We start from the raw sequence: 25,059 nt of genomic DNA, 5'->3' as shown, positions 1-25,059 counted from the left end.
TTTCTTTTGACCAGGTCTTGGTCTCTGACTGTCTCTTAACACTCTTGGTCTTAATTTTCTTCTGTATAAGATTGACTTTTTTATGATTTGTAAATACTGTGTTTCAGGATCCTAAATTTTTATAAAACCATTTTTCTTTATTAATAGTTTTAAAAAATTATGTGTAATGTTAGAAAATTGGGAGAAAAGAGAACACTACCAAAAAAAAGGGAAAATCCTTTCTTTATTTTTAAACTGTTAAACATTTTTAACTGTTAAAATGGCAGTTAATGTAGTATATTTCAGATTTTTTCCTAAGTATTTAATTGTATAATATATAATGTTTTAATAGTGAATAATGACAGAACCCCTAAAATTTCTAAAGTAATTAAAATGGCTGTTTGATATTCTGTTGCTTATTTTAAAAATGATGCAGTTGTTCTGTAACTGGGCATCTTGATTATTTTGAAGTTTTAATTTGCGTTCATTGTTAGCCTTTATCTCTTGTGATTTTCTTGGAATAGATTCCTTGAAAATAGCTTCCTAGATTAAAGGGTATTGACTCAATTTTGTAGTTTTTAATAGTAAACATTTTTTTATATTTTAAAGGGTTGTCAGCTTGATATTTGCTCTTTTAAATTAAAATAAGGGGCTTCCCAGGTGGCTCAGTGGTTCGGAACCTGTCAGCCAATTCAGGAGACGTGAGTTCGATCCCTGAGTTGAGAAGATACCCTGGGAAAGGAAATGGCAACCCACTCCAGTATTCCTGCCAGGATAATCTCATGGACAGAGTAGCCTGGTGGGCTATAGTCCATGGGGTCTCAAAGAGCTGCCTGTGAAGTTTCTGTTGCTATTTACTTTCTCTGGCAGTTCTTCTGAGATAAATTTAAAGATCGACTTAGAGGTCTACACCATGAAACCTCTGAGACCTCCACTCAAGGCTAACCTAACAATTGGAACTCTTTGGACTGGTTCTGTAGAACCTTTGAGATTTTTGAAAAATATTTCTGGAGCCAAATGTGATTGATCTGCTGTTTTAAAATTCCTTTTTAGGCAGAGGCGCAGATTTGAGTAAGCCTCCATGTCGAAAAGCAAAGGAAATCAGGAAAGAGAGGAAAAGGTTAAAACTCATGCAGCAGAACCCAGCTGGAGAACGCGAGGGCTTCCAAGCTCAATGTCAGCCCTCATCTTCGCTCCCGCCAAAGACTAAATCCAACCAACCCAAGTCACTTGAAGATTTAATTTTTGAATCTTTACCAGAGAATGCATCACACAAGTTAGAGGTACCTTGGAGGACATTTTTTTGTTTTTGTTGATTACCTTGTTGCTTTTCACTTGATTATACAGTTGATGTTTTACTGTTTATATAATGGGAAATTAAAGTGAACTGGGATGGAGTGGCACTTAATATTTACTAAGTTAGTTGCCTCTTGAGGAAAACTTTTTTTTCTTAAGGTTTAAAAGGTGGCTACTAAAGTTGTGAAAAGTCCAGTTTTAGTGTTGTTATTATTTGAGGTACTCTGGCTTTTTGTATACCTTAATTGAAATTTATTCATTAGAGTGAAAAATTTTTAAATAACTTATTTAAAATTTCATTTTTGGCAGTTTTGGTTTAGGTAGTGAAAGAAATAGATCACAGGAGGCAAATCACTGTTTCATTGATTTTGATATTCTGGTCTTGATCAAGGGAACAAATGGTATTACCTGTGCAAGCCAGCAGTTTAGACATATTATAAATATAAATATGTCTGAATTTAGACAGTTTATTATTTTTTTTGACAGTTTAGACATAATATGAATAGTTTTAGAGTATTCCTCTTATTTTTCCCAAGTCGATTTACATTCTAGGTTAAGTCTAGGTTTTTCAGTATTAGTTTGATATGTTTATAAAATTTTTTTCTATAACATTTGCCATAATGATTTCATTATATTCTCCTACTTCGTTAGTAACTGGTCAGCCTTGGAATTGATAGCTTAATATCATCTAAGAATATCACTTATCACTGAAAACTTGATGTCAAAATTTTACTTTGGCGCAGTTTAAACCTTAGGACACTATATATTCTTAGACATAAGTTTTGACAATTTTGATTATTATAATTCCTTGGCTGCTCTGTTGGTATTAACTTTGTCTTTCCCAAATTGTAAAAAGAATGGAACTTACCACTTAAAATACTTTATGAAGAGTCTTTTAGCTTTATTAGTAATGTGTTCAGGGCAGCAGGTTTCACCTAATACAACACTTAAGTGGGCAGCTTTTAGTTTTTTAATTAATTGGAGGATAATTGCTTTACAGTGTTGTATTGGTTCCTGCCATATGACAGTGTGAATCAGCCAAAAGTACACGTGTGTCCCCAACCTCTTGAGCCTCCCTCCCACCCTGTAGGTTGTCATAAAGCTCCTTGTGTTATAAGCTTTTGTTCTTTTAATATGATATCCAGAATGGATGGATTTTTGTTATCCATTAGATGTCACTCTTTCATGAGAACAACTCCTCATGGCACAAACAAGAAGTTTCCGGTTAGGCCTTTCTATTACATTACATTTGATTTTGTATTTTACTATTCTGTTTTGCTAACATATTTTAACTGGTTAGTGAATAAGATTAAAGAAATGCCATCCGTTACTATGTACAGTTACCGCGTGTAATGCATCCTCATTTTACATGAGGAAACTAAGGCACTGAGAGGTTAATTTATTCACTTGACTAAAATGATAACTTTGAGATTTGTGTACAGGGAACCTGACTTTAGAGTCTTTTTAAAGTATGCTATGGAATTGCTATGAAATAGGAACAGTTTTTGAAAGTTGTCTTTTATACTTACATTAAAAAGTTGTAAGTTTGGGGTTAATAATGTATGAATGAGTGTCCAAAAAGTATATTCAGATGTTCAGTCTTTTGAATTGTTTTACTAAAGGTAAGTTGTGTACAGCTAATATTAAAGAGTATTTGTTTGTGTTTGTGTTTTGAATGCCAGAACTAATCTGTTGTTTTATAGCTGAGGCAGTCTTACATAATTCAGTCAGAGCTTAGTCTTAGAGTTTGGGCAGGAGCCTCTGCCTTTAATGAGATATATATATATATAGACTCTGTTAATGAGTCTATAATTTGGAGAAATAGCATTTTTCTCTATTTATTAACAGTTGATCTTTAGAGTTAAAATATTGCTGTTACGTGTTTCTGCTTTAATATTTGTATTGAAACTTTTGGGTCTTTGAGGGTGGGAGTAACTGTTAATGCATATTCCATGGAATAAATAAATGAATTAATGAACATTGTTTTTTACCTCCTTCTGAAGGTGAGGGTGGTGAGATCATCTCCACCAAGTTCACAGTTCAAAGCCACATTTCAGGAGTCTTACCAGGTCTATAAACGTTACCAGATGGTTGTTCACAGGGACCCGCCCGATAAACCAACTGTGAGCCAGGTCAGCAGGGCAAGTGTTATGTTTCTGAACAAATGAAACTTCCCCTCTATTTGATATCACTGTGTGAATTCTTGGTTTATATGCGGTGCATTTTATTTATGTTCAATTTGCAGTATATCTGCAAAGAGATAGGACTGTGGAATAATGGACATTCTGAAAGTGCAGATTTTACCACAGGCCATGTTAAGTGCCTTTTATGTATAATTTCAATGTGAAAAGTAGCACATAAAATGAAGTATCTCTGTTTAAAAATCACTGTGTTTAGATGCATTTACTTAAGACTCAGTGGAAAACAGATCTCTAAGTTAAAATATTTATTGGGAAAAAAAAGTTTTAAAAAAAATCCCAGTTTTTATGGTAGCCATACTTTGCCCAGCACAGTTAACATGCTTTATCTCCATGTAGAAGTCGTGAGTAGAGAGAGTTCCTAATAGCTAAATTACTCTTTATTGATGTACAGGCTGTATACAACTGAGTAGGACTAGAATGGATAGTAGCATGTCTTAATTGAAGTTCTCATATGAAGTCCTTGATTTATAATTTATAAATCAAATTACCCAAGAAAGATCTGGAAGGGGAAAAAGCCCTTAGTAGAAGTGACAGCTAGTGTCAGTTACCATGAGCAACAGTATTGACTCTGCTATACGCAGAGAATTACATGGGTAAAGGGAAAAATTAAACCAAATAAAAGAAATTGTCCCGGCCCTTGTGAGTTTACATTTTTCATAATTTCAGTGTAAAGTTCATGCATCAGGCTCTGTGGTCGTCAGCCTGTTCCAAGGTTTACTCATTTTATAAACAATGCCAGTGCTGAGCTTTGCAGTGGATTTGCGGAGATCTTACTCTAGCCTCACCTTCAGAAGCATGTCATCAGTTAGAGATGTTTCAATAGCATTTGCTTGTATTTTCCTTGCTCTGAAGGTGAGGTTAGTACCTGTCTCCTTTGAGGACCCAGAGTTCAAGTCGTCCTTCAGCCAGTCATTTTCTTTGTATGTCAAGTATCAAATGGCCATACACCAGGATCCGCCCGATGAATGTGGGAAGACCGAGGTACCGTTCACTAAACATTTTTTCCTGTGCTGAGGTTGTCTGTGAAGGAGCATACTGTATAACCTTCTCATGCCATTTTCTTATCTGTCATGTGGAGCTGGTGGTCCTTGCAGGGTGTACTCCTGAACTTTTGTGAAAACGAGTCATACATGTGATCATTTTAAATCCCTCAGAAAAAAAGGATGTGTTCTTACTCAGTGTTCTCTCCAGGAGCCCGAGTGTCATGTGTGTATAGATCAGTCGTTGGGCTGTCAGCCCACATCAGTGGATGCACTGTGTGTGCAGGCTGTGTGCCGCAGCCCACGGGGAGGCGGGAAAGGTGAATCAGTGAACAAGTATAGCTCAACAAAAGCACGTGGAAAAAACTGAACGCGTTGAGGTTCAGTTCAGTCGCTCAGTCGTGTCCGACTCTTTGTGACCCCATGGACTGCAGCGTGCCAGGCTTCCCTGTCCATCACCCAGGGTTGAGGTTGTATAGAGCATTATTTGACAAGCCTTTACCGAGGGCCTGTGTTTTCCAGCTGCAGATATGTAGATGAGTAAGAGATTGCTTACTTTTCAAAGTTGGACGGTGATGTCTTGGAAGAAAGATGCCAACAGATGCAGAAGGATTGAAGTTTTGATTTTTGTGTCTTTTTAATGACACAGAATGTGTTAGCTTAAAAAAGATGGTTGATAGGGCAGGAGGTAATGCTGCATGTTCCCTGTGAGAAGGCTGACTCTGGGTCTCCCAGCGCCTTTCTAGCTAAAGTGTAGCCTGTGGACCAGCAGCATCAGTGTCACTGGGAACACAGAATCTCAGGTTTCCCTTCAGACCTACTGAATCAGAGTCCGCATTGTGAACTAGGTCTCCAGGTGATTTCACGTGCACGTTCCGATTTGAGAAGTGCTCCCACAAATTCCCTGTTGAGACCCGTAGCAGTGCGTGGTAGCATTTATAGATAATGGATTCTGCCAGGTCTCCTTTGATACTCTCAGGAGGTCTTAATTCCTTTCTGCACATTACTCTTCCCTACTACCCTTGAGATTCTGGTCTTGTGCCTGCCTGCTTCCCAGGTATGGATAGTTGGGCCAGAACACATCTGATGTGTTCCCGCTAAACTTCGACTGCTTCCCCCAGCCCCGACTCCAATTTTGGGCTTCAGGCCTCTATGGAATCCATTCCATTGGGGAAACAGATGGGTAAGCAGTTCCAATGCTGTTCGAGTTAGCTGGTGGATTAGTAAGGAAAGCCACCTTAGTGTGAGACTGGAGTGAGGGAGGGTTTTCTGAAGTAAGTGACATCTGAGCCAAGTCCAAGATGAGTGCCACTTAGCATCCAGGCGGGCTCTAGGGCAGTGTTGTAGTTAGGCTCAAGGTTTATTTGAGGTTTTTTAAAATAGCTTACATTTACATTCACTACCATCAGCAGTACGGGACTCTGAATACGTGATTTGATCTTGTGTTTACATTGAAATATACATAGTGGATTTCTTTATTATAACCAAATCAGTTCAGTTCAGTTGCTCAGTCGTGTCCGATTCTTTGCGACCCCATGGATCTGCAGCACGCCAGGCTTTCCTGTCCATCACCAACTCCGGAGCTCGCTCAAACTCAGTGTCCATCGAGTTGGTGATGCCATCCAACCGTCTCATCCTCTGTCGTCCCCTTCTCCTCCTGCCTTCAGTCTTTCGTAGGTTTGCCTTAATGATTTATTTTGTAGGATCACATACTTAGAGAAAATTCATACTGGTGGAAAGTTTGTGACTGTTTAGTGCTTTGATTTCATACAAGTGAGTATATTTGGCTTTGATAAAATTTTTAACTTCATTTGTAGTGTTTTATTTATCTTGTATCTAACTGAATTCATATGGAGTTTTCAGAGATATTTGAAATGATACTGTTTTTCATATGGGTCAGTTTGTCATGTCTCTGAAGTAGCATGAGATAGCATTTCGTAAGTTGAGACTGTGCTGTGCTTTTATTTCTTTATAACAGTTTTGTTGTTTGGTCACTTAAGTCGTGTCTGACTGTCTGCGACCCCATGGACTGCAGCACACCAGACTTCCCTGTCCTTCATTGTCTCATTGGGGTTTGCTCAAACTCATGTCCATTGAGTCGATGATGCCATCTAATCTTGTCATCCTCTGTCATCCCCTTCTCCTCCTATCCTCAATCTTTCTCAGTATTGGGATCTTTTCCAGTGAGTTGGTTCTTTGCATCAGGTAGCTCAGTTATTGGAGCTTTAGCTTCAGCCTCAGTCCTTTCAATGGATAGTCAGGGTTGATTTCCTTTAGGATTGATTGGTTTGATCTCCTTGCTGTCCAGGGGACTCTCAAGTGTCTTCTCCAGCACCACAGTTCGAAAGCATCAGTTCTTCAGCACTCAGCCTTCTTTATGGTCCAGCTCTCATATCTGTACATGACTACTGGAAAAATCGTGTTTTGACTATATGGACCTTCGTTGTATAATTCACATACTATATAATTTACCCATTTTAAAGTACATGACTGAATGGTTTTTAGTATATTCAGAGTCATGCAACCATTATCACTAACACCAGGTTTTCATCATCCAGAAAAGAAACCTCATCCCCAGAGTGGTCACTCCTCATTATCCTTCGGACATCCCAGCTCTAGGCGACCATATTCCAGTTTCTGTTCCTGGATTTATTTAATCCGGACGATTCAGGTAGATGAAATTGTATCATACTGGTCTCTTGTTGACTGGCTTCTTTCGCTTAGCTCGTTTGCAGGCTTCATCCATGTTGTAGCATGTGTCAGTAGTTCATTCCATTCTGTGGCTGAATAATATTTCGTTGTATGGATATACCAGATTCTGTTTCTCTGTTCATCCATTGATGGCCATTTGGGTTGTTTTCATTTGGGGCTTATATAGAAAGCTTTGCTATGGATATTCATGGACAGGTTTTTATGTATTAATAGGCATATGTTTTCATTTCTCTTGGGTATATACCTAGGAGTGGAATTGCTAGGTCATAGGAACAAATAAATATAAATAAATAAATAAAAACTCTGTGTTTACCTTTTGAGGAACTGCTGCCGTACTGTTTTTCAAAGTGCTACCCTTTTTAAATTCTTGGTCATCCGAGTTGGTGTGAAGTGGTATCTCATTGAAGGTGTGTTTATTTTTTTGGCTGCACCTCAGCACAATTCCCCAACTAGGAGCTGAACCTGAAGCCCCTGTGTTGGAAGCGCAGGGTCTTAAGCACTGGACCACTAGGGAAGTCCCTTCACCGAGGTTTTGATTTGCAGAGCAGATGGCATCCCACTCCAGTAATCTTGCCTGGAGAATCCCGTGGACAGAGGATCCTGGCAGGCTACAGTCTGTGGGATCGCAAGACTCAGACATGACTTAGCGACTAAATGGCCACCACCGATGGCTAATGATATTGAGCATCTTTTCACATGCTTTTTGGGGCAGTTTATATATTTTCTTTGAGTAAATGTCTGCTTACATATTTTGCCCATTTAAAATTTTTTGCCCATTTAAAAAAATATTAGAAAAATATTAGATATTTTAAAGTAATAAAAATATTTTTAAAAAATTAGAAAATATCTCCCATTCTGTGGATTATCTATATCTCTAGTAGGATTTTTTATTTTAAAATCCATTTTGTTTGATATTGGTATAGCCATTCCATCTTGTGGTTCCTGTTTGCATTGATAATATCTATACTATTTTGTTGTCAGTCTGTGTCTTTGAGTTTCAAGTATGTCTCTTTTAGTCACTGTGTATTTGGGTCTTGTTTTTTTGTTTGTTTTAATTTGGAGGGAGAGCAGTCTCTTCCACTTAGCTGAAGTGCTTAATCCATATTTAATGTTGTTAATGATGGAGTTGGATTTATGTCTTCATTTCACTTTTGTTTTATGTTTCATGTCTGTCTTCTTTTATTTCTTTACTGTTTTCTTTTGCACTAAATGAATATTTTCTAGTGTAGGATTTCAGTTCCTCTAATTTTTTCACTATGTATTTTTGAGATGTTCTCTTAGTAGCTGCTCTAGGCTTACCATATACCTATTGACTTACAGGAGTGACTTCAGATTTATGCCAGCTTGAGTCCAGTGAGGAATAAAATGCTATTGTTGTTGAGCTCCAGTCCCTCCTCCCACTTTGTGTGCTATTTATAATTTATATATGTTGTGATCTCAATATATATTGTTTAGTTATTACCTTATATGACTTTATGTCTTTTATAAAGCTGAGAGGAGAAATAGGAACAAGTATTTATTTATGATTTGTTAAAATTAACCTTAACTTCATTTCTGGTTCTGTTCATCTATTCCTGTGTATTCGAGTTACCATCTAATGTAATTTTCTTACTGTAGTTCACCTTTGTTTCCATCCACCTTCTTTATGATGTTGTCAAATATTTTACTTTTCTATATGTTACTGTCCCAACAGTGCAGTTATATACATATCGTTTGATGCATTTGGTTTTAAAATCAGAGGAGAAAGGAGAATATGCATTTGTATTCAAGAAGCCTCTGCTGATACTCCCTGAAGTCTCAGCCTTGGGCATTGCATAGTCACCCACGACGACAGTGGTTTTAGTAGTGTTCTCTTTGTCTCTTTCCCTGATCTCTCCGTTAAAGTGTTTGTTGCTTCACATCTAGGTCTTAGGCTCCACCATTTGCTGACTGGTTGCTGTATTTTCAACAGTGCCCTGGAGCATAAATTGCTCTCTAGTTTGATTTATTAAATTTAGTTGCCTTTGCAGCTTCAGTTCTTGAGGCCAGTCTTTGAGGTTTTTTCCTGACCCCATGCTTAGTTGCTCAAGCCGTGTCCGACTCTTTGCAACCCTTTGGACTGTAGCCCACCAGACACCTCTGTCCATGGGATTTTTCAGGCAAGAATACTGGAGTGGGTTGTTGTTTCCCTTCTCCAGGGCATCTTCCAACCCAAAGATTGAACCTGTGTCTCCTGTGTTGCAGGTGGATTTTTTACCTGCTGAGCAATCAGGGCTCTTCTCCACTGTCTCTTTTCCACTTTCCTTCTGGTAAACCAGCTGGCCTACAGTTTAGCTTGAGAGATAGTGAGACAGAGACAGAGAGAGAGGGAGAGGGAGTTGGGGACTGGGGTGGGGGGGGAGGGAGGGAGGGAGAGAGGGGGAGGGGGGAGGGGAGAGAGGGGAGAGAGAGTGTGTGTCTGTCTCTGTTCTTATGGCCCTCCTGCGCCCCCTTGTGTCCATGCTTTGGAGCTGCGAGCAGGGACAGTTCCTTTCTGCTTTATGAACAGGGCGCTGATCAGGAGCTTGGTCCTAGGTCTGATCTTTTTTAGGTAGATTATTAAACTTGGGGCTCATTAAGAGGGAATTTTAAGACCTGTGAGCTGCCCTGATGGTAGTTCTGTGTAGGGAGATGGTCACTGCTTCAGGTGACTCCTTTACTTGCTGGCTTTTTATCCTAGAAATTCTTCCTTCACTTGGCAAATCCTTGCTCACAGAGAGTCAGCTGTCTGTGGTGCTGGCTGCCTAGAGAAACTGATGTGGGCATGCTGCTCTGCTTCTCAGTTTCCAGGTGTGGCATTCTTGTCATGGAGTAGGAGTTTTCCTTGTACTTGGCTACTGTTTTCTATGTGAGTAACCAGCTAGTGTTCCAGTGCTCAGAGACAGAAAGAAAAGCCAGAAAAGCTCTCCTCTGGAAAGTTCAAATGATCTGACCTGCTTTCCTGGCTCCAGGCAGCAGCTCTCTGTTTTGTGGTTTTGTCCATATAATGGGCCAAACTAATTTAATTATGTTCAAGAAAATACATTTTTGCTTTTGTTGTTGTAAAACATTTGAAGTAAATAACAGTCAGCATACTAACGGGAATTTTAAGCAACCATATCAATGCAGAAAATCCATTTTTAGCTCTGTTGGTAACTGTAAAATAAAATCACTTAGGCACCCCAAGAAGTAAGTTATTTTCTGAGAGATTTGATGAGGATATAAATAAATATAGATAGCTTTGATATCCAGAATAGCAAGTCAGTTCTTTTTAGTAGCATCTTTAGAAAAGTAGCACATAATTGCAGAGGGTGAGATTGTATGAGACTTCATAAATGATTCTGTATGTTTGTTTGCATTACTGTTTTCAATCATTCAGGTAGATATCAGATTTTCAGAAAATAATACTATCTAGATAAAATAAAGCAGGAGTAATTTGTGACCTATCTTTTGTATAATACAATATAAAGCCAGCCATTTAAGAATCTTTGTTTTTCAAAAAAAAAAAAGAATCTTTGTTTTTCAAAATACAAGTAATTCCATAGGATACAAATATGGGATTTTTAGCTAAAATTTCATTGATGTTGTAGATAATACCATTATCTAATAGTATTAAGTGCCAGTAGATCTCAGCTCTTCTAAACTGTGTGAAGAACAGGCTGTAGCCATAGCTCCAGTAGTCGCATTACAATTCTGAGGCATTGGCTGAATTGTTTTCCAGATTTTATTATGGACTTTCAGACAAAGGGAAATTGAGAGAATAGTATACTGAGTACCTTGTTTCCGTCATCTAGATTCAACATGGGTTAGTTTCCTGTGTTTGCTTTATCTCTTTTTGTGTGTTGAATCATGCTTTTTTTTCTTGATTGCATGTACTGTGGTTTATTGAAGCAATCCCTAGTTATGGACATGGGACTTGTTTCTAATCTGCTTTAGACAGTATACTTTTGTCACTGTGCCTTCGGGTGCAGGTGTGCTTTTTGCTTGATCTGACCTAGTGCATCAAAGGACAGGAGCTCATAGAATTTTGCTAGTTATTGCCAGATTCCCTCCATGGGTGTACTGTCTTTACTCCAGAGTATGAGAATGTCTTTCTCCATAGTACTCCCAAACGAGTTGGTCTCAGACTGTGGATTTTTCTTTTTTTTTTTGTATCCTTAGTTAGTTTTTAGAGTATGGAAAGGATGTTAGGAAGAAGTGTCTTATTTTGGATGACCTCTGTGATCATAAGCTGAAATGTATATAAAGAATTTTTTATTTATATTTTATGTAGTTTAATGAAACAGGTGAGAGACTGATGCTGATGGGAACAGAAAAGTGGAAAGAATTAAGCAGAAGCAACAGAGGTTCGTTTAGTCAAGGCTATGGTTTTTCCTGTGGTCACGTACGGATGTGAGAGTTGGACTGTGAAGAAGGCTGAGTGCCGAAGAATTGATGCTTTTGAACTGTGGTGTTGGAGAAGACTCTTGAGAGTCCCTTGGACTGCAGGGAGGTCCAACCAGTCCATTCTGAAGGAGATCAGGCCTGGGATTTCTTTGGAAGGAATGATGCTGAAGCTGAAACTCCAGTACTTTGGCCACCTCATGCGAAGAGTTGACTCATTGGAAAAGACTCTGATGCTGGGAGGGATTGGGGACAGGAGGAGAAGGGGACGACAGAGGATGAGATGGCTGGATGGCATCACTGACTCGATGGATGTGAGCCTGAGTGAACTCCGGGAGTTGGTGATGGACAGGAAGGCCTGGCGTGCTGCAATTCATGGGGTCGCAGAGTCGGACACGACTGAGCGACTGATCTGATCTGATTCTAAGGGATCATGAAGTCGACAGGACTGCTGTCCTGACTAGGAATATTTTTAATGATGAGGTTTAAAAATAATCTTCCTAAAAGTGTCTTTAATGACTCAACATTTTTCTCAATTAGAATAGGAATCTGCTGTATTAAATTTAATGAGTGAATTCAGGTTATTTCCTTAATAAAACTCTTAAGCAGCAATAGATTAGACCTTGTCTGGTCTATAAGAAGTCTGCACTCAGGAGGTTGGCTTACACTGTGTCCCTTTCTGTCCTCATTGTAGGATAATCGTGTGATGTGATTTTGTGTTTATATGTGTGTATATCATATCATAGTTGCATTATTATAGAATTAAAGGGAATTTAAATTTTAAGAGCAGTATATATTCGTATCTCTCCTTGTTTTAAAATATATATCATTTAGTGCTTAGATAGTTTGATACAGAAAAACTTTTCTTCTCATTTTGAATTTGGAGGTACTGTATATACAACTGAATACAAAGAGGAATGAAAGGTATCAAAACCAAACTTGTGATCCTCTGCTCATGTGACATAAACCAGCTTTGTATATTGCCTGAAATGGATTTGGGCTTTGCATGGAAAGTAAACCTGGCTTGAGTGATTTGCTCGTAAGTCACCGTGTGGCAGTGTGTTGGGCGTATCCGGTGTCATGCGGGGAGGGCCCTCTGGTGGCACCATTGTTATCTGCCCCCTCTTCATTGCCAGCCACTCCTTGGTTGGGGTGAGGGGCTGGGCAGATGCTGCCTTTGGGTTGTGACTCCTCTGACTTTCTTCTTCCAATGTGTTCACAATGATCTTTCTTGAACTGCTTGTTGTGTGGCTTTGTTATCTGCAGTGGACACCTGCCTCCTTTTAATAAGTCACTGTTACAGGTCTATACTGGGCTTCCCTTGTGGCTCAGCTGGTAAAGAATCTGCCTGAAATGCGGGTTCAGTCCCTGGGTTGGGAAGATCCCCTGGAGAATGGAAAGGCTACCCACTCCAGTATTCTGGCCTGGAGAATTCCGTGGACTGTATAGTCCACGGAGTCGCAAAGAGTCGGACAGGACTGAGCGACTTTCATTTTCACTTTCACAGGTCTGTACTACAGAGAACTTCCTCCTATAAGCGTGCTGTTCTCTTATCTAATTACACAGAGGAGGTTCTCAGGCTTCGTGGTCACCCCGTTCCATGTTTTCACTTTCCCTTTTATTATGTCACACATTCACAGGTTAGTGACAAGAAAATATGATAGTGGGAGATGAAAGTGCTTTACCACTTGCTCGATGTCTTTGTCAACAGTAAAGTCACTTTTCTGGCATAGGTCACAGAGCCCATCATCTTTGTTTCTGTTCAGATTGTTTGAAACACAGCGCTCTTTGAATCTATGGATGAAGATAGTGGAAATGTTTTCCTAGGCCACAAGTACACAGTTGAATAACACCAGACAGTTACTCTCTATTTGTTTGTAGATAGCCATGACAGTGACAGTGTTACTTAGCGTTTATTGTTTTTAAAGAAACCTTTAAACAGGCTTTTCTAAAAGAAAAGATGAACGAGGTTTGTTTTTTACATAGTTTTAGATTAAGAAGATTTTTTGGAAAGAAGTTCACATATTATTTGAAAGACATATCAGTAGGATTAATAAATCTGAATTATGTATTTTTACTTTAATTTTATAAAGAACCTTAAAATGGAAAATTTCAGGCGTTTGTAGAGGTAATAGTACAGTGAACCCCGTGTGCCCATTGCCCAGCTTCAACACTGTCAGCACTTAGCCTTATTTCCGCTTGCCACCTTTTGTTTGTTGTCCCTGAAATTATGCTCTTTTATCTATAAATACTTTTTTTTTTTTTTTGCTTATTCCATCAGGCAATCATATAACTTTAAAAATTAACAGTGATTGAGGTCATTTCATGCTATCCTGCTTTCTCAGAAAGCAGTGTTTTCTAAAATTAGTTCAGAGAACTTACTGTGAGAGACTCACACATCAGGAGATCTCTACTTCTGAGGGATATTTATTTTGGGGAAAGTTGTCTTAGAGTCCGGCATAAATGATAAGACAGTAAGTGTGATAAAGAGAAGGTTGCCGTGGGTCTCTCTTGACCCGGTGGAGAACTGAAAGGAAGCAGTAGTATATTGAGAATACCAGACTGTTGTCTCACTCCAGCCACCAGGTGGTGCTCTAGATACAGAACAGGTTTGCTCTTAACATCAGGCTCAGTCCCCACGGGATGTGTGTTTACAGCTTAAGAAGTATGGATAATGCTTTTCTTCTGCCATAAGAATTACTTTGCATTGAGGCATTGAACATGGTAATTACAAATGATTCTTTGCTTGTTAAAGATGTAAGAATTTTCCAGAACTTAACCTAGAGAGAAGCTTTTCAGACTTGTTTTCTCTTCTTAATAGCCTTACTCTATGTATATGAAAATAATAACAACAGCTTATGTTTAGAAACTTATTCGGTGTATTGTACTGACATTTTCCTTCAGTTATGTGGAGAAACCAGACAATTTTGTATAGAATAGGTATATCAGATCAGATCAGATCAGTCGCTCAGTCGTGTCCGACTCTTTGCGACCCCATGAATCGCAGCATGCCAGGCCTCTCTGTCCATCACCAACTCCCGGAGTTCACTCAGACTCACGTCCATCGAGTCAGTGATGCCAATCCAGCCATCTCATCCTCTGTCGTCCCCTTCTCCTCCTGTCCCCAATCCCTCCCAGCATCAGAGTCTTTTCCAGTGAGTCAACTCTTTGCATGAGGTGGCCAAAGTACTGGAGTTTCAGCTTTAGCATCATTCCCTCCAAAGAAATCCCAGGCCTGATCTCCTTCAGAATGGACTGGTTGGATCTCCTTGCAGTCCAAGGGACTCTCAAGAGTCTTCTCCAACACCATAGTTCAAAAGTATCAATTCTTCGGCGCTCAGCCTTCTTCACAGTCCAACTCTCACATCCATACATGACCACAGGAAAAACCACAGCCTTGACTAGACGAACCTTTGTTGGCAAAGTAATGTCTCTGCTTTTGAATATGCTATCTAGGTTGGTCATAACTTTCCTTCCAAGGAGTAAGCGTCTTTTAATTTCATGGCTGCAGTCACCATCTGTAGTGATTTTGGAGCCCAGAAAAATAAAGTCTGACACTGTTTCCACTGTTTCTCCATCTATTTCCCATGAAGCGGTGGGACCGGATGCCATGATCTTTGTTTTCTGAATGTTGAGCTTCAAGCCAACTTTTTCACTCTCACTTTCATCAAGAGGCTTTTTAGTTCCTCTTCACTTTCTGCCATAAGGGTGGTGTCATCTGCATATCTGAGGTTATTGATATTTCTCCCAGCAGTCTTGATTCCAGCTTGTGTTTCTTCCAGTCCAGCGTTTCTCATGATGTACTCTGCATAGAAGTTAAATAAGCAGGGTGACAATATACAGCCTTGACGAACTCCTTTTCCTATATGGAACCAGTCTGCTGTTCATGTCCACTTCTAACTGTTGCTTCCTGACCTGCATACAAATTTCTCAAGAGGCAGATCAGGTGTTCTGGTATTCCCATCTCTTTCAGAATTTTCCACAGTTTCTTGTGATCCACCCAGTCAAAGGCTTTGGCATAGTCAATAAAGCAGAAGTAGATGTTTTTCTGGAACTCTCTTGCTTTTTCCATGATCCAGCAGATGTTGGCAATTTGATCTCTGGTATATACTATACTATTGTATAAATACCTAACTGTCATAATCAATAGAATTTGAGTGATGGCAAAGGGTGAGCATTTTGAAATCTTAAGATATTTTTTCAGGCTACTTTTTGAGTCAAGTAGAGGGCTTGAAGTAGAGGGCAACATTTGTACAGTTTAGTCAGAAAAGCCTCGTTCTGTGAGTAGCCCCTAAATCAGGACAGTTTTGTGTCATAGTCTCTCTTGAGGTGTGCTGCATAACATTTTTTATTAATAATAGTTAAATTATCAAAATTTTAAAATCATTTACTTAAATTAGAACAGAGGCCATGGTTTTATCCCCATGTCATCCTGTTAATTCTGAGGAAGATGCATAGGGGTAGAGTTAAACCAGCAGTGGGAACATTTTTTCCTTTAGGTCAAGAATTTCCAAAACTCGTCTCAGATCATAAAATCATAGCTTCGGATCATAAAATCATAGCATCATAAAGCATTAGAGATGGAAGGACCTTCATGGTTGCGTAGAGGGTATGGATTCACTCCTCTTACTTCGAGAATTAATTTGTCCAGGGTAACACAGGTGGTGAGTGGCAGAGCAGTGTCTCCAAATTTAAGAGCTTTTTGCCCTAGACCATGGTGTTGCTGTGTGAAAGCATAAAAGTGGGCTGAGATAATTAACCTCAAATAACCGACACCAGTGAATGAACTGTTACACAGAAAGCAAAGTTTCCAGACAATTGAAACATTTTCATTGTTAAGCTTTTATGTATTCTGCTCGTTTGAAATGAGTCTTTTCCAAATGTGTCGTGTGCTTCTCTGCCTCCTGTCCCAGAGCACTGAGCAAGACGTGCGACAGTGGCACTCACATCCTCAGGCACGTTCTGCCATCGCAGCATTTCTACGTACCACATGCCCTCACACCAACTGCTTTTTTTTTCTAAAGTTACTCTCTTTCATCCTGTTTCCCTTCTCTTTTTGCACTTGGTTTTTGCGGTGTTTTTCTAGTTTGGCATTCTTGCCCTTCCTCATTTGTGGTTTCTTGATGTGTTTGTAAAAATATTTATTGAGCACATGCTGTGTGCCTTGTGGTGTCTGAGAGGCATTTGCTCTGGTGAGCAAATGAGTAAGTCAGATCAGTGATCCCTTGCTCTTGTGGCACTCACACCCTATGGTGGGAGGGAGTGGTCAGAGGTAGTCATTTGAGAGTAGCTGTACTAAATGAGCAAATTACACAATAGGTCAGCAGCAGGTAACTAAAGGAAGGCAGAACAGGTGTAAGAGAAGAGAGGATGGTTTAGTTACTGGCTTGGAAACTGGATCACCAAGTTAATTGTTAGTAAAGTTAACTAACAGTCAAGGGGAAAATGGGAAAGGGAGCTGGAGGGTTTCCTCCGCATGCTGGGGCAGAAGCACTAGGGCATGCCTTTTGAGTCCTCATTTTAGCCTTTTTAGCTTTCTTCTGTAGTTTGAATGTCTGACATTCTAGCGTAGTTTGCTAATTGATCTCTAGTTCAGGTATACTTTAATATAATAGCTTATACTTAATATGTAGCTACTTATACTGTCTTCTGGAAGCTGAGGAATGAGACTGTGAGCAGGATGTTTGGTGTCAAATTTAATGTGTGGCACTGAGTGGACGCTGATTCTTGATTAACCACCTGCAGGAGGAGAGACGTGCCCTGTGATAAATGATCTGGCTTGAATAGTGTGAAGATGATACCAGTACTAGTAGATAGCCTTGGTGTGTTTATCGTTCTGGACATTTTGGATGAGAATATTGATGACAGGTAGTCTGAGGAGCATCATAGGTAACAGTGTGGACTCGGATCAGACACTTGCCTTAAGTCTCATCTTCCCCACTTACTACCTGTGTGGCTTGGAGCAGGTTTCTGCTTCCTCTGCTTCCACTCTTCAGGTTCCTCGTTTGTGAGCATGGGGAGAACAGCACATGGGGCTCATGAGAACTAAGTCAGGGTAAAGGTGCTTGGCTAGATAATCATCAGCTAAACGAGTTGCTGGGCTGTGGACGATGACAAACCATTTGGAAGCATCAGAGACACCGAGCTCAAGGGCAGACAAGTGATACTTCTGGTTCATCCAGCCAGCATTTGCAAATTATAGTTTTCCTCATTTTGTTCTTCCATTTTAATTCTTAGATTTGTTTGAATTAAAAGATCGCATATGTTTTAAATTTTAATATTAAATTAGAATTAGTTCTTTCAAAAGACAAAAGTAGTAATACTCAAAACCATTCAGTTTGGTTCATCAACGTGTAATTTTACTCTTTAAAATCCTATTATACCACCTGCAACTTCTAAAATATATCATTTGGTGAAGATTCATGTGTATATTTCTTAATTGCCTTACTTAGAACTGGAAATAAAGGAACTGTGGATGTTTCTGTGCCTTGCCTCTGGTGGTGGAGCTTCTTGCTTACTCTGCGAATAGATCCCTCCTTTTGAAAAATAAGCTATATTTTATTAGACCACCATAATCTGTGCTATAATTTGTGTTCATACACTGACTTACAAAAATTCTCTGCCAGAGTCAAAAGAAATGCACAATGCAGAGTGCCAGGAAAGGAGTAGATGCCCAGTGGAACATTCATTGAATGAATGGGCAGCTGAGTTGACCATTTTTCAGAAACAGCTGGAGAGAGAACTCACTGTTGCCAAATGGAAAACTACAAGAAAGAAAATGTGTTCTTGAAACCTGTGATGTGAAACCAAAGGAAAATTCATATGATGTCAAAGCTCTTGACAGTTGTCTTGTACGAAGTAAAAGCTGAGGGAGAGTGTTGAGAAAGTTAAGTACATTTTAGTGTGTGCAGAGCTCACGTGAAAGGGATCATCTTGTTGGGAGCACCGTTGTCGTTTGTCTGTAGTTTTTGTATTTCAGGTCTGCTTTTTCCATTAAGTCTGAGGAGCCTCTGGTTTTACGACCTCCTGGTAATGACTTGACAAGTGAACAATGCCACCTATTGAGGACTGGCTGGCCTAAACAAGGAAAGTTTGTGTTTTTGCTGTGGAAATTCATTTGATATGCCAAATAACTTAGCTAACTGCTTGCATGATTAAAAAGCAGTTGATTTCCTTCCAGTCAGTAGTTAATTATAAAAGTAAAATATATACATTATATATGTGATTTTAAAAATCCAGAATATGTCTAGGTCTATAAATATTGTCTGTAAAGTAACGTACACACTGGCTTTTCCATGACAGTCATTCTAGAAATAGCTCAAAGTTTCACACTTAGAGTGGCTCCTTGTCTGTGGAGGAGTGTGATTGTTCTGTTCAGCCAGTCATATAAATATGTGATTCCCAGCATGTTCCAGTCACCGTGGTAGGTCCTGGGGATGCATAGATGAATAAGACATGGTCCTCTGTACATTTTAACTAGCCAGTATTTTAAAGGCTTCTTTTCAGAAGTTTGCATTAATGTTTAAAATGTTAAAATGGCGATAATATTTAAAGAGTACTGGAAATACGGGGTTGCCCCAAAAATTCATTCAGGTTTTTCCATAGCATCTTATTGAAAAACCCAAATGAACTTTTTGGTTAATCCAGTATATGTACCTGGCATGATGTGGAGATATTTGATCTTGCTTGGAATTGGTTGGTCTGATACGTATGTGAAGTAGTGCCTATAACCATTATTAGTATGGTTGTTAATATAGTCAAGTATTTTTAATAATAAGTCAGTTGCTGATAATATTTCCAGTCTCTTAGTGCTGTGGTCAGAGAGCTTTTAAAGTAATTTTATTTTGGCTGTGCTTTCTTGCTAATTTTTATTTCAAGGTTTTGTGGTATTTTCTGCTATCCCTAATTCATGTCATTCAGATTTTTGAAAGATACCCATTTTTCAAGGTCAATTTGAATTCCTTTATCAATTTAGTGCCATTTAAGTGATACCTAGTTTTGTCCTCAGTAATCTGTTGAGTAGTTGCTCGTCAGAAATAATATTGGAAGTTTCTCTGCAGGAAATTAAAGGAGTGTATTGAGGACATAGGTGGTCCTGGGGAGATCTGATGAAAAGCACACTGGTGTTTCTTCACTTGATACCAACTTTAGGTTACTGATGACTGCATCTCTGTGGCATCTCACCTTGGGCAGATGACCCAGTTTTGCAAAGTAGCCAGTGGCCATGAAGACATAATAGGCAAAAAGAGTTGAAAATTCATTTACTTGTTTATGAATTGATTAATCCAATTTACAAATGAATGAATGCATCTAGGCAATTAAGCTGCAAATATTTGCTGAGTCCCTCCTGTGTGCCAGGTGTCACTTTAGGCTCCAGGGATGTAGCACAGGGAATGGGAGAGAAACGCTCTTTGCCTAGGGGTGATTATGTGATAGTGAGGAGGATGGTTGGAAGGAAAGTTATGACCAACCTAGACAGCATATTAAAAAGCAGAGACATTACTTTGCCAACAAAGGTCCGTCTGGTCAAGGCTATGGTCAAAGAGATCCAACCAGTCCATCCTAAAGGAGATCAGTCCTGGGTGTTCATTGGAAGGACTGATGTTGAAGCTGAAACTCCCAATACTTTGGCCACCTGATGTGGAGAGCTGACTCACTTGAAAAGACCCTGATGCTGGGAAAGATTGAGGGTGGGAGGAGAAGGGGACGACAGAGGATGAGATGGTTGGATGGCGTCACTGACTCGATGGACATGGGTTTGGGTAGACTCCGGGAGTTGGTGATGGACAGGGAGGCCTGGTGTGCTGCGGTTCATGGGGTCGCAAAGAGTCAGACACGACTGAGCGGCTGAACTGAACTGAGGAGGATGAATAAACAAGCAGTATGCTGTACAGTGTCAGGATAATGTGCGCTAACGAGAAAAGGGAAGAGGAGGTGAGAGACGGGGATAATTATATGAGGATGTCAGGAGAGGCTCTGAGGAGGGGGCTCCTTGGCAGACCCCTGGATGAAGAGCGTGCACCTGTGTGTATCTCTGGGTGGTACATCTCAGGCCTGACATGTTCACAGAGCAGCAGGGGCACTGCTGAGGCCGGAAAACAGAGTAGGGCATCTCTGTGACGCTTCTGAAGGTTTTGTTTTTCTAATCTCCCATTTTTGCTGTTCATTGACAGATATTCATTATCGTAAAAATGTTTATGTTTTGTTGTAGACTTGTTACCTCAACACCTATATATCACCACATCTTAGTGTTGTTTTATAGCACTGAGACTTGGTACCCCTGGGCTTTGTTGCTTCCTTCGTCAATTCTAATGAATAGTGCTCTTTAGTGATGGGTATAACAAAGGGAATCATGGGTTGGAAAAAGCATCTAGGTTCTAACCCTAGTTTTGTTGCTGATTGTAAAATAATGTAACATTTTTGGACCACAGTTTATCTAGGTGTAAACTAAAGGAGTTGGATTAGATAACTGCCAAGATTCCTCCTCTGTAAAATTCTGTGATTTCAATGATTTTGACAAAAATTCCCCAGGAGAAATTGAATACTATCTCCTTTTTTTAAAATAGTTTTTTAAAATGTTTATTGATTGATTTGGCTACACTGGGTCTTGGTTGCTGCTCATGGGCTTCTCTAGTTGCCGTGAGTGGGGACTACTCTCCAGCTGTGGCGCGTGGGCTTTTCACTGCAGTGCCTTCTCTTATTGTGGAGCACAAGCTCTGGGGCCTGTGGGCTTCGGTAATTGTGGCCCGTGGGCTCCAGAGCACAGGCTCTGTAGTTGTGGTGCATGGGCTTAGTTGCCCTGCAGCACGTGGGATCCTCCTGGACCAGAAATCAAACCGCTGTCCCCTGCATTGCAAGGCAGATTCTTAACCATTGGACCCCCAGGGAAACCCTAAAGTTAATTCTTAAGTTTATATATAGTGAGGTGCACAAATCTTAGATGTACAACTTATTGGATTTTTACATATTATGTGCTCTTTTTGGACCTCTCTGAAATTTAAAAAAAAACAAAATATATATATATATATATATATAGTCCATCTGTGGTTGATTGAGTCTGTGGATGGGAGAGTATGGAGGGCTGCCTGTACATGTATATTCTAAATATCTTTTCCCAATCTGGAAATGCCTATATTCAATACCTAGGCAACTATTTTTAGAAGAATGGAATTAAAAAAATTTTTTTTTTAATTATTATTATTTTTTTACTTTACAATATTCTGTTGGTTTTGCCATACATCAACATGCATCTGCCACGGGTGTACACGTGTTCCCCATCCTGAATCCCCCTCCCACCTCCCTCCCCATACCATCCCTCTGGGTCATCCCAGTGCACCAGCCCGAAGCTTCCTGTATCCTGCATCAAACCTGGACTGGCGATTCGTTTCTTATATGATATTATACATGTTTTAATGCCATTCTCCCAAATTATCCCCCCCTCCCTCTCCCACAGAGTCCAAAAGACTGTTCTATACATCTGTGTCTCTTTTGCTGTCTCGCATACAGGGTTGTCGTTACCCTCTTTCTAAATTCCATATATATGTGTTAGTATACTGTAAGAAGAATGGAATTTTAAAGCTTTCCCATTTTGTTGCATTTTTGTACACTTAATTTATAGATTAAGAAAGCAACAGATGTCAAGGTTTCTCTTACTACATAAAACTTTGGTCCCAACATTGACTTTAAAGAAATGCTAAGGTACCTTTTCTCTTAAACATACTTCTAAACTTGCTTCCACACTTCTTGTGAGAGTTTTTTCATATTTTGTGCTGGTGCTTAACTTACTTAATATTACAAACAAGCGGGTGACAGGGTCCTGGGGTAGAATGACCCTCTCATCAGAGAAGCGAGCCGCTCAGCACACGGCGCCACCGGCACTTGTGTCTCTCTTGTGGGCATTCCTTTTGGGGACTTTACCAAGAACCCCTTTTCTTTGCATTTTGATGTACACTCTGTGGTGATTTTTTTCACTGCTGATAGTGTTGAAAAGCAACAAAATTCTTTTAGATTCCGTTCTCTTTGAGTGCACCTCTTCAAGCTATAGAATTAGGACTTTCTTCCCTGGATTTATAGACTCATGTTTCAAATGTAACCTTTTAATTTTAGAAACAAACACCAAAGTTGGAGGTAGTAAATAATGAAGTTTTAATAAGTTCAGATGTACACTATTTGTGTTAATGGATACAGAGCCACTATTTATAAAATATTCAATTATTAGAGTGAACACATGAGGTAGGTGTTAGTGAATGACTTAATTATAGCTCAAATCCCTGTTGCGCTTAGAAATTGGGGGAAGAGTTGCAAGTAGTAAAAGAATATGCACTGAAGTAGCTCACTAATTAGGATGTGCATTAGCAAACTGGAATCAACACTATGAGCAAAACGTTTATAGCTCACTCTGTGTGTTAGTGTTAATGGACTTTTGTGATTCTGGGCAGGTATTAATTTTTTAAGAGTCATTTATTATAGTTCTTTTCATGGTGTGGACTTGAGTGTTAGTCCCTTCACCATTCCAAAGTGCTAAATCTTACAAGGATCCCCTTAAGAGATATTAGTGGCTGGGGACCACGACTCTTAATTACAGTGGGGGGAAAGAGCCATTGACTCATTGATAGTTTATATTAGATTTTTCAGACACTAAACAGCCATGCTGAATATTTTCAGTAAGCATTTCTACTAAGTATAGATGGGGCAAAACGGTTCTGAGCTGGCAGTGACCAGTGTTTCTTAGAATAAGAATTGTGGAATATTGGTTCTGTGAAATGGTAATAAATGTTACATGAAATTAAAAACCAACCAACAAACAGAACTCTGGTTATGTAATTTTGCAAAGCACTAGATTAAAATAAGCTGAAGGGTTTTTTGTTGTTCCAGCTATGTTGGGATACAGTATAGTTTTTTGTTTGACTGCAGGGATTCTCAGGGCCTGTAATTTGTCTGTATATCTTGTATTCTTTCTGTAAGATGAAGGAGAGGAGATGAGACAGCAATAGTATGCAGCATTTCTCAAACTTACTTGGCCACGGAGTCATTTTTTAGAGTGTCTTGGGAACTTGGCATGCTAGAGGACACCATCGGTGAAGGTGATTAGGCTGAAATCGTTTTGTGGATAGAAAACTAAGATAATTTAAGTACTCAAGTAGCTAGAGCTAGTAAGATTCCAGACTAATTCTAAGATCACTGTTCTTTCTGTCAGGAAAAAAAAAATGTAATGGCTCAGAAGACAGAGGTTTGAATATGTTAGACTGTAAATAAGGCTTTCATTGTCATCTTTTAAGATTTACTGAAGCTTCATGTCCTGTCCAAGGTTCTAAGGTCTAACCAGAAAAGGCAGTACAGGTGGTCATGTCTTTCAGCTGCATTGCTCACAAATGGAATAGGGAATATCTATAAAGGTGAATTTGCAGAATTACCTAAATCTGCTCTTTTTACTCCCCACTAAAATTAGGATAAACAGGATCTTAGTTCTCAAACATTAGTTTTGACTTCCTATTATGTACAGGTTTAATTTCATTCTGTTGATGACTTCTTAAATGGGGTAGGGAGAGAGTTTAGCTTATTATATGTGACTCTTAATTAAACCTTCCATATTCCTGATAGAAAAACATTAATATTTTACATTTTGTATGATTTAGCTTGTTTGTTATAAAATTTTAAAGAAATATCTTATTAGATCATAGCCTAATATGGTCAGACTTCTTTTTTAAGAATTAGACGTGACTGAGCACAGCACAGCACACCATGTACCAGGGTGACAGGCCAAGAAACAGGAGCAGCAGAAGTATTTTGTTAATGCGAGAAAATTCTGGATAATTCATGTGAGCAGTTTTAAGACTTAGAATTCCACTTTGACAAATAGGTACACCTCACTGATATTCTTTGGTTTAGGGGGAAAACTGTGGCTTACCTTATAAAATATGCTGTTTGGTGCTTCTTTATGTAGGAACTTAACATGATCCTTATTACACAGAAAAAGGCATTTCAGGAAGATATTAGCTTAAATTACTTATATATTGATACTTAACGTTGTAAAGATAAATAGTGGATTATATTAATAGTTTTCCTGGGCTATTCTGGCAAAATTAGTAGTGTGTATTCTTTTTATTCCCCCACTCCTTTCTGCCCCCCAAAACTGACATTGTTAATAACAAGTCTTGGAAAAAGAAAGAATTTACTAATTGTAAGTGACAGGAGGTTTAAATGCAATTTTGTGTGCTTGGAAAACTGTTTAGAAAATTTTGGTAAGCATTAAGTGCTTCTCTGAAAGGAATGAGGTGTTAGGAGATAGGCTGCTGATGGTTAATAGAATAACGGTACTAGGAGTGGTGAGTCAGAATGCTGCAAGAGAAGCAAAGTTAGTGAGTGACTTCGTAGCGATAATATTGATCTGTATGTATCCCTTTCCTCTTTTTTTCCCCAGTTTTATTGAAAAATAAAAATTGACATACAGAGCTGTATAAGTTTAAGATGTACAGTGTAACGATTTGACTGACACCATGAACTGATGATCT

At 39.1% G+C, this 25,059-nt stretch overlaps 1 protein-coding gene across 12 annotated transcripts in view; it reads left to right on the top strand.

The window, feature by feature from the left end:
- Window positions 1–25,059, top strand: part of ATE1 (arginyltransferase 1) — a 161,047-nt gene that overhangs the window by 14,873 nt on the left and 121,115 nt on the right. For 9 of the 12 annotated variants that reach the window (XM_061403686.1, XM_061403684.1, XM_061403692.1 and 6 more), the window contains exons 6-7: window positions 1,033–1,262; window positions 3,279–3,407. In XM_061403686.1, the coding sequence (XP_061259670.1) occupies window positions 1,033–1,262; window positions 3,279–3,407 (359 nt within the window). Of the gene's footprint in view, window positions 1–1,032; window positions 1,263–3,278; window positions 3,408–4,328; window positions 4,458–25,059 lie in introns of all 12 variants that reach the window. The other 3 variants (XM_061403687.1, XM_061403685.1, XM_061403693.1) reach the window with 2 other exon arrangements.

Source organism: Bos javanicus, chromosome 26 (assembly GCF_032452875.1).
Source record: "Bos javanicus breed banteng chromosome 26, ARS-OSU_banteng_1.0, whole genome shotgun sequence".
NCBI classification, from domain to species: Eukaryota; Metazoa; Chordata; class Mammalia; order Artiodactyla; family Bovidae; genus Bos; species Bos javanicus.
This window is presented reverse-complemented; position numbering and strand designations above follow the sequence as displayed.